The following is a 10,767-nucleotide window of genomic DNA, read 5'->3' on the forward strand; positions in this document are numbered from 1 at the left end:
TTAACTTTTTCAACATCGTTTTATAATGTATATTGTTATTCATTGTCATTCATTCGCATTGAATGAGAACATGTGAGGATTTTGAGAGGATCAAAACAGAATTGTTCAGTATGTTTTTATAGAATACTCTTACAAAAAATATGTTTGTATAAAATATGCTTAATATAGGCATACAATTTGAAATCTAGTTATCGAGCACCCGCGGTATACGTTCCATTGCAGTGACGGGCTGTGGATCTCACACTTTGGTCTTCAGTGACGCCATTCACATTCCTGAATGCTCTGCGTAGCTCCGCCTCCCCACGAGTGCCAATCAAAAGACGTGCTCGGGCTGACGTCATTGTGTGTTTGCTAGCCGGAGTCACAATTCAAAATACCATTGTTCAACGCCCCAGTTTCGTTTCCGTTCACTTTGAGCTGCAGACACGTGCACTGATGATTCGGATGGCCTAAGGCCGATTCCTTGGACCCTGGCAACGCCTTTGAAATGTCTGCGGCTGGAAGCAGCGCAACCAAGAGAGAAACTATTAAATAAAGACAACAGATTATGGGGAAAAAATGAATACTTATTTCTGGAAAAAATATATCAAAATTAAATGTATATTCTGATGATGTTTAGCCCGGCAGGGAAGGCCTGGCTGGCCCTCGCGGGCCGCCACTGCGTCATTGTTATATCGTAATAGAAATATACATTTTTATAAAAACTAAGACAAATAAATAGAAATAATCAATGTTCTGGCAATTGTGCGTAAATAGCAAGCAGCCCATGTCAAGAAACAACTAGGCAATATTTTTTATTTATTCACACAGCTGTGAAGCTTAGCTCGCGCATAAAAACAAAGCGTAGTACACTGCTTTCCATTTGCCTGTCAGGCCCTCAGAAGAGCCTCCACGGAGAAAGGCAACGGCTTCACGGTTGGGCTCCTGACTGAGCTGCCATGAGGGCTCTTGACGGAGTCGGCGCGGGGACTCGCGTGAGCGGCCAACGTGTCTGCGCAGCAGCCCTCGTCTGTCAGAGGTCTGGGATCAACAGTTGTGACGTCTGGCCCTCCCAGAATACCCTGATCCGATCCCAAAACCGAGCATGTGAAGGTTGATGAGCCATTAGTGTCCACTATGTCTGTTGTTTTTTTTGAGGAAGGTTTGACGAGGCCTGACGTGGTGCCGCTGAGATCTTTGAGTATTTGTTTCGATGATGGAGGCATCAACTCTTGTCTGTCATTCTTTTCACGGCCATGGCGGCTCCTCAGCCCCTCCTCATCCCTCCCGGTTTGCCCTGAGCTTTGACATGAGACGTCATTATAGTCCCCTTCTACGGACGGCCTGCTCTTCAGCTGGAAGAAGTGATAGAACTGAAAGTCACACTCATACAGAGGCTTATATTTACACACAGGCACGTAAGTGGACATCCCTACAGTAGTGGGTTCCTTGCTGAGAAGACAGCAGTGGAGGCTGGGGGAGACAGGCAGGGGCGGAGGGTGGAGCAAGGGGACGAGGCCAGCGGAGGAGACAGACAGGTCGCCGTGCAGCTCTCTCTGCCTCAGCTCCCGCTCCAGCATCACGTTCTCCAGCTCCTTGTCGGCGAAGGCTCGCCTCTTCCTCATCCGGCTACTGATGGAGGGTGGACACGTGACGTTTGTTTGCTCGCGCTGCGTCTGCTTCGACCAGCGGAAGACGTCTTCTTCCAGGGGCACCACTGGTTTGAGCCCTGCACAGGAAAAGCCACACACTGCTGTTTTGTGTTCATAGTTCATAGTGAATTAATTGACAAATGATGCATTTCTTCAAAGCAAATCAATTGTATTGTGGTCTTTACAATTTGAATTGTACAGTTGGTTAGCGGTGTCATTTTTGTTTTACTAAGAGCACAGAGAAGCCAAGCTATTGAAGATAAAAAGTCTCCTGCAGAATTTGACTGCAAGCCAGCAGGTATTAATACACACAGTGCATTTCAGTAATGGCATGTTGGAACAGTAAGGCTACAGTGATCAGGTGGCTTATAAAAAGTAGGTGTGCGTAATGCAGGGTAATGACATCCACCAAGAAGCACTCTTAATATGGGGACCTATCAGAGCTTGTGTTAAGAATGCGTGTGTGTGTTTAGAGTTTCTGTCTACTTGTGGCAACTAAAATCTGTTAGTTCTGTGACGTTGTCAGCACTTTAGTCTGTAGAAGGATAAGAATCTGGGATCACAAATATTTACTTGGATTTTGGTGAAAGAGGTAAAAGTCTTAATTTAAGGCCAAGAAAACATGCTGTGGTTGGACATGGACAGATAACGGTTGATGTCGAGGTAAACCTCAGGAAATAAATGTCCTGACAAATTATTCCCAAAATGAAATATTATGAATTATTCAGTTCTTTTGTTTGTAAAGTTCAGAAAATCCCAATCAGTTTTGTTAGCACCGCACATGAAACAAATTTGACTTTTTTGCATTAATCAACGGGGCCTTTGGTCTACAAACATGGGCAAATAAAGGTTAAGAGTATAAAAACCATAGATATTATACTTTTAATGATTTATTAATACAATGCATCAGTGACCAACAATACATGCTAATTTTACACCTATCTCATCCCACTCTGGAGAGGTAAAACGATTACATTTGTTGATGTAGATAAATTTGATATCTTCAACTTGATTAAACTCAACCGATTAAAAGTAAAGAAGATAAATGTTAAAGTTTATCTCACAGGTTTCATCAAATTTCCTGGGGTAAAGAATGCTCACGATAGCAAAGTCTAGAAAAGAGGAAGTACATAAAAGAAGTTAATTAAAGCTTTACCCTGAAGGATGCTCTTAGCCAGTATGCTTTGTTCGGCTGCTCCCGCGTAGCGCTGATAGGCGGTCCTCCGCAACGGACCTGCACACCTGACCCCCCTCTTCCCCTGAGAGACACGGGGGAACCGGGATTAGATATTTTGACATAATGTATCTCTTTATAATGTCATAGGATAGTCACATGTTTACACAAGAAAATACAGCTACATGTAAAAGAAAATTGTTTCATGGTAAGATGGGCCTGTTTGACAAATTTGTTTATGGTTTCTTTCTGTTAGCTCTGTTAGCCTACCTGGTTAAGTTACAAATTAAGTGTATATGGTTGCAAATGTCTCGTGGCTATAGTGGGTATCAGTTGCATATGATGCAATCAGAAATGTAATTTTAAAAGGCAACATTTTTACCTTGAAGCACATATATATATATATATATATGTATATATGTATATATATATATATATGTATATATGTATATGTATATATATATATATATGTATATGTATATATATATATATATATATGTATATATATATATATGTATATGTATATATATATATATATGTATATGTATATATATATATATGTATACGTATATATATATATATATGTATATATATATATATGTATACGTATATATATATATATATGTATACGTATATATATATATATATGTATATATATATATATGTATACGTATATATATATATATATGTATATGTATATATATGTATATGTATATGTATGTATATATATATGTATATATATATATATATATATATATATATATATGTATATATATATATATATACATATATAACTATTCATTAAATGTAACTCATGTTCCAAATCTCTAAAAATATGAATTTGTTCTGCATGGTTGCAGAAAAGAAAACTATCTGTGGTCAATTGTAAACTGTTTTTAGAAAGTTGAGCAGTCTTGCGACGGGCCACAGAATGGTCGAACTATCTCACACATTAGTTGAATCATTAATCATCATTGCAAAATCAGGCTTGCAGCTTTATTTTTAACCAGAGCATAAAAATGTGATTTTGCTTTAGAAAATCCAATCTAGCGAAAGAGCACATTAGAGTTTCTATACTCTCTTATAGTCACACTTTAAATACTGTTTAAAACTCACGTCCTGCACCTCACTTTGGTACCAATATGTGCCTATTAAATAAATTAACTGCAAGTGAACAAACGCCGAGAGGACATGTTTTAGCCATCCCATCATCCTCCATCACTGACCTGCCCTTGCGCCCTCCTCACCTCCGCCGCTTGCTGCCTCCTCAGGGCGACCTGCGCCGCCATGACGCGCTGCCGCTCCACCACCAGCAGGCAGCAGTCGCAGCGGCAGTCCCTCCAGCGGCAGAAGCGTTTGTGGCCTTTCAAACACGACACGACGCCGTGGTTGCGGCAGCGGGCGCATTTGGGGCTGCGGGTCATCTGGCGGGTCGTCGGCTGGTGGCGCTCGGGAGCCGCGTCCGCTCTGTTGCGCCCTCCGTCCCCGCGGCAGACGCGCGGCGCGGCGCATCCGTCAGGGCTCGTCGCGTCTTCGGATTTGAGTGCGTCAGGTCTTGCCGTGGTCTCCAGCTGCGGGCCTGCTTCCAGCTGAGAGGACATCTATGACTGATCAAATGGGATTCCCACTTCCAATCCGCGGCGCGCTACGTCGCCGATTAATATGATCAACTCACTAAAGTAGAAGCGTTAGTTGTGCAACGAACGGCACGCGGGAATATGTTGTTTTTAGGCATAAAACGACGCAGCGGGAGGTTGATTCCGGGCTTTCAGAGAGGCGAATTCCAATTTGAGAAACCTGGAAGGTGCGGTGCGGTGCTCCGGCCCGCAGCTACATGACCGTGTTTGCAGGGAGTAAACTTTGCAGCCTGCCGCCAGACGTTTGAAATGTTGAGCGTCTCTCAGCTGACCGGGTCACAATGCCGAGCTGCCGGTGAGGAAAGATTTTAAATGGGTTTGCGACACAGCAACTCCCTCTGCCTATAAGCCTCTGAGTCCTACCTGCCTCGTCCCGCCCTGCCCACCTTCTTGGTGCTTCTCATCTTTCAAGAGATTTGGGTTCCGGCCCGACCCACATCTCCAAAGTCTTCTTGCCGAGGGTTTCCAGTGCTATTATACGTGATTATTTTAAGATTAGTGATAATATAGGCTATACGGAGAGAGAGGGCGAGGTGAACAGTAGACCTACTCATTAGGAAACGTGTCCGTAAGGATGTATATTATATGCATGTGAGCTCCGTGTTTTACCAGACTGACACGCTATGGACTCATTACGCACGCGCCTTGGGGAGAATAACCTTGTGGCGAATGAGAGAAAGACAGAGGGATAATTACATTTTCATATTATCTAATCTTCATGCTCATATTTATTCATTATACTGTTAAATAATGCAATGATGTAATGGCTCTCTTGATGTTTCCAGCATTTCATGCCCTTATATAATTTTAAAGAGCATGCATATCCACTCAAAGCAGGTTTGGATAATTGTTTTAACACAAATTTACTAAAAGTAGGTTATTAAAATCCGCACCTTTTTGAAAATGAACGTATTTGCACAGTGCTGTCAGGTATTTCCATAGATATAATAGATTGAAGCAAATGTGAATACTTGGTTCATCATTCATACATGCTGCTAGGACAAAATATTATGAATACATTCAGTGAATCCAGTTAGATGTTGGTGTGATGCTGCACTCATCTCCTAAAAATACCGCATCGTGTATTTAAAAACCTGCTGTTTCCCTGAGTCAAAATACAGCACCTTAGATTCCATCGCGATGGTATGAAAAGTGTGCTCCCTACTGGTTTAAATCTGCCACTACACCTTAGGGTAGTTCTTCCAGGAGAGCGAATCAGGGCTCACTAATTAGTCTGATTTGCATTTGGGGGAAGACATGCAAATGAGTCGGATGTGTCGTTAATGCTACCCGACGTTCTATAGCCAAACTAATCGATACTGACCACCAACCCGGAATCCCACCACCCGAGTTTGGATAACTATGATAACTATTTAATTAGTACATGTGTTATGAACAAAGCAATGCTTCAGAGAGACACACCGAGCCTGAGATTAAATGTAATACTTGCAAAGTTTGGAATTGAAAAATAAAATTGAATCACTACAAGTGTTCTTTTATTATTAACAGCATTCAAGTTGTATCACCGTGAGGCTTTTTTAATGTGAACTGTTGTGGAATATTTCAATAAACTAGTTAATCAGCGCTGAGAAGCTGAATAACATTCTCCTCACAAAAATTTAAATTAACTCCTAAAAGCACTGAAATAACAATCTTACATACATGAATAGCTCAGTAAAAAGTAAATACAAGGAAAAGAGTTCTATAATACTGCATATATTATTTTTACCCAGAAAGCTTCGGGGCTCAGATGGCGAAGGCTCAGTAACCACTGGTCTTGATCTTAGATCCTATAGTCATGGCCAGAAGTGCCCTGCCAGGAGATGTCTGCTGTCAGCTCATAAAAGGTTAAAAGATCAGATATCAAAGATGTATCTTGAGTCAGAGCCGACCGCGCCTACGAATATGATCGCCACAGTTATACAACCGATTGTGATGAGCTGATCATTTTCTATGTAATCTGGAGGTTCTGCCACAGCTCTATATTTGTTAACATTGGTTTAAATTATTAAAATAGAGTTGTACATTTTTAAATCTTTCAGATTCACAATCAGTTCGTTCCAAAAAACTGGAAATATCTTCAAATCTGTAGACCAGAGTGACTTTGAAAAAATTGAATATGTATTTTATCAACCAGATACAGCGACATGTGTCTCATCACTGTCAAGTGGAGTGTATGCATGTATAAATAGAGCAGTGGTGCAGACGGAGCACACTAGTCCACCAGCGTGCAGGTCAACTGGATGCGACATACCTCCAGTTTTCTTGGAGTGCTCCAACAAACCGTCAAAGGGAATATGGAGAAGGTGCTGAGACAATTTACTCCTATAGTGAAAGTCCTCCAGGTCAGGTGATAAAAGCAGCCGCCACACTGACCCCGTAGAGCGGGAAGCGAGGAAGGCAGTATCAAAGGAAGCTACGCCCGGGGGCTTCAATTCTCTGGGGAATTGGTAATAAGCGAAGGCCTATCACACCAAGCGCAGAATATTCTTACAATTGAAAAAATGTGAACACGTGGTGTCCTGCACACGGTGTTATTATTACATTATCTGTGATTACATATTATATCAGACATTACCGGCTATGGACTTTTTAGAACAGAGCTGTTAAGCATCAAATATATTTGCAATAGTTATTTTGGCAGGTCCACAAAATTAACATTCCTTATGTTTAAATATTTAAACACCGAGTTAAGATGAACATTTAAAATATTACACGCAATAATGTAGCAAATATAATTTTTGGCCCGGTTGGAAAACCAAATATTTTATGACAAAGTAATAATGAATAAAAAATATTGTAATAATACAAAAAATGACTTCTTAATACAAAAAATTAAGAAGTTGTAATTGTTGACAGCTAGTGCACCTACTCCCACGTGGTTAGCACCGTCGCCTCACAGCAAGAAGGTCCTGGGTTTGACTCCGCCCAGTGGCCTTTCTGTGTGGAGTCTGCATGTTCTCCCTGTGTCTGCGTGGGTTCTCTCCGGGTTCTCCGGCTTCCTCCAACAGTCCAAAGACATGCTCTGTGGATCAGGTTGATTGGTGACTCTAAATTGCCCGTAGATGTGTGAATGGTTGTGTGTCTCTGTGTCAGCCCTGCGATTGGCTGGCGACCAGTCCAGGATGTACCCCGTCTCTCGCCCGAAGTTGGCTGGATAGACTCCAGCCCCCCGCGAACCCTGTGCCAATATAAGCGGTTTGAAAATGGATGGACCTACTCCCACAACCATCTTCACATCTAGTCCTTTTGTGCAGGTGTGGCAGCATGATGCCTTCCTTCCGGAGAGGAAACCGTTCTTACTTTTATAAGTATGTCCCTGAAAAACACATAAACACAAGTTGCTGAAGGATTCAAGCAAACCACAAATGCTTTTAATTTCCAGTAGAAAAGAGTCTACGGGTGGATGAGTACTTGGCACCTAATGGGTGGGACATGCATTATGTTGTGAAGTATATTCATGCAAAGCAAGTAAGCATCCCCCTTTTGAATACACTCCGCTCTGCTCCACCGCCTGCAGTGGAAGAGCATCTCTCAAAGCCTGTTGACTCACAGACCAATTGACCGTCATGAGCAGTGACATGGTGCCGTGTCCATCTACTTTGATTTTCGTAGCAGAGATGGAGTTTGACGTAATGCTCGGCTCCCACTATCCGACCTGCCAGCGTGTCCCCCGCCATCGCCCCCCACCCCCTCCCACCCCCACCCGCCACCGACGCCCTCAATCGACTTGTGAGGGGAGTCAAACAAAACACACAAGTAGCAGACAACCTGTTAGTTACACTGAATGACAAGAGCCGTGCTCCAACTTTGTGTAATATGCTGAAGTTTAGCGAAGGAAAGGAGCTGCGAGGCAGCGCTGCGTCGTCAAACCAAAACCCTGAGCTGAATGTCAACTCACTTCAAAGAGAGTGAAAAAAAAGGGCCTCTTGGCTGCACAAAGGCTTTTGCACCTTTATCCACCTACTTCCAAAGAGCATGGCAGTTATCAGCGTAAGGCAGAGGCTATTAAGCTGACAGTTTTTCCAAGGGGGGTTTAACCTGCACCGTAGAGAGTATTTGAGTCTGTCAAGCCTGTTAAGATGGAACAAAAGCTTGCTTGGATAAATGCACTGCCAACCTCATCATACCAGACACAATCGCGTTGTTGTTTTGGTAAATATTAGTTTTGATAGGCAATGTGCAACATTCCTGTTTCTTTGTGCAACAACTCAAACTGTCTGAGGACCAGTTACATCAGCCAGTGGGGACTCTGTGTAATCTCTTACCTTAAGGTTACTCAGAGGAACATTCTCAACCTAATGCTTTAGTTTTTTTACATGTTTTATTACTGAATTAAAATATACTCAGGTTTGGACAACAGCAGAAGGTTGCTCAGATGCTTGAGTATCTTTAGGAAAAAGCAGTGCCGAACCAGTGCAGGGATTGAACTTCTTTTATTAAGTGATGTTGAACCTCTTGGGCACAGAGTGTTCCTGATTTATCTCTTCAGATGTAATGTAACGGTGGGCATAAAAGGATTGTGCAGCAGTAAATATACACGGGTGAGAGATATTAAGATTTAAAAAGTTTGATAAAGATGTGCTGTTTAGGAGCGTAATGGTCCGTTGGCTTTGGTTGGCGATGTTGGGCGATGTTACCAGTTGGTGAGTAACCGCTTTGTTTGGTAATTGGTGTATTCTGGCAACCCAGTCAAACAGAGAAAATGAAATAAAAGAGAAAATAGGGGAAAACTAGAGGAAGACTTGGAATGAGTCACGCATGAGGAAAGACTGGGTGGGTCTTTGGCTTTAGCTGTGGCCACAGTTACATGTGCGTCTCCATGATGTGATGCTTGATGACCTGAAGAGAAATCCTCCAGGAGCCAGAAGTTGCTCCCTCACGGTCCATTTGAGCCAACACTTTCATCAACATCTCCCTCTGCCTGTAAGTCCGTACTGTCCTTTATTCTTCCTTTGTACTCGTTCGTCTACTTTTATTTTATTTTGTTAGGCTGTACTTTCTTTCTTTTTTTCCCGTTTTTATCTTTCATGTTTTTTTTGTCATTTTTTCACTCCATGTACGTCATCATTGTTTCATCGTCTGATTCAAGAGGAAAGAAAATTGAGATAAGTAAATGAAATAAAACAGTTGAGAAGAAGAGCCCAAAACCAAACATTGTGAATGTAAAAAATGTAATTCATTCATATTTCGTCAAAACATAATTATAGAATGTTTCACATCTTAACATAAGGTCACACGTTAGCTTATATTTGAACCAGAATGATGAATACAAATCAGATTAGTTATGTATTTTCTTGCTTATCTTTATTAATGAGTCTCACAAAAGTAAAAGCCAGCAGCAGTAAAACCAACTGGGGGCCCAGAGGAGATTCAATGCTTTTTTTAACTTTGGACTGTTTTAATAAAACTGGCTAACTAATTTGTTCCAACAGTACTGTAGCAGAGAGACATTTTAGCGTCTGTTCATCCACAACATAAATCTGTTTGCATGACTCAATCAAAATGAGTGACAGTGTTCTGTGAGAGATTATGTACTTGACTGAACCGCAAAGTAAATTAATGAAATGTGACAAGTTCATCATGATCTCATGAACATGAATGAAGAGCAGTGTAACCTAAACAGACGTAGAAGAAAGGCATTATTTTAAAACTCATAATAATTATAAGACATTCTCTAAAAGTAAGATGATACATTTGTGATTATCCAACACTGCATGCTGAATTAGTCTCTAAGATGGCATTTTAGAAGAAAAACTAAGCTCCCCATGGACCATCACTAATCAGGGGATGTGCCGCATCACAAAAAGTCAAAGTCAAAGACCATGATCAATGTTCTATTTAACACGTCTGGTTTCAGGCCAAATTAATGCAAGACAGGGGCTCCCTGACCTGCACAAAGCATTTTATTATCTGTACTGAATGAACTTAACCCCCCTTTGCAATTACATCTCGGCGTGATCCTGAAGTCTGCACATGGAGCCCCAGGAAATTCTTTGTGTCCGCGTTCACTATTGATTTAGTCTGTTTTCAGGCTCAGGTTAATGAGAGCTTTTAAATAATGCAGACACAGCAGCGCCACGTACACAACATCTTACACCCGACCCCTTCTCACTTTATCCCTTCTTTTTCCTCTCTCATTATCACTTCCTCCTTTTTTCCCATCAACATTTTCTCCTGCACTCGACATCTGATCATCCATAGGTGTAGGTTGAGGAAGGGCACCCCTGCTACACTTGCAATCTCACCACCTCTGATGCATTGTCTTCCAGAGCGGCGTGAGATTCAAAGGCCCACCTGTCTCCCAGAGACGAGATACCCCGTG

General features: G+C 41.8%; 1 protein-coding gene across 2 annotated transcripts; it reads right to left on the minus strand.

Moving 5' to 3' along the window:
* Window positions 1-5,035, minus strand: dmrt2b (doublesex and mab-3 related transcription factor 2b). Of its 2 annotated transcripts, none has more exons than XM_040185267.2 (3): window positions 4,032-5,035; window positions 2,788-2,890; window positions 1-1,708 (listed from the first exon to the last, which is right to left on the minus strand). In XM_040185267.2, exons 1-3 carry the CDS (start codon window positions 4,404-4,406, stop codon window positions 870-872), a joined length of 1,317 nt encoding a protein of 438 aa, XP_040041201.2. In that variant the 5' UTR covers window positions 4,407-5,035; the 3' UTR covers window positions 1-869. The 2 variants fall into 2 exon arrangements, with proteins under 2 accessions (XP_040041201.2, XP_040041202.2); XM_040185268.2 differs by having other exon boundaries at window positions 4,053-4,835.
* Between the last annotated feature and the right edge of the window lie 5,732 nt (window positions 5,036-10,767).

The sequence above is a fragment of the Gasterosteus aculeatus genome, chromosome 8, assembly GCF_964276395.1.
Source record: "Gasterosteus aculeatus chromosome 8, fGasAcu3.hap1.1, whole genome shotgun sequence".
Taxonomy (NCBI): domain Eukaryota; kingdom Metazoa; phylum Chordata; class Actinopteri; order Perciformes; family Gasterosteidae; genus Gasterosteus; species Gasterosteus aculeatus.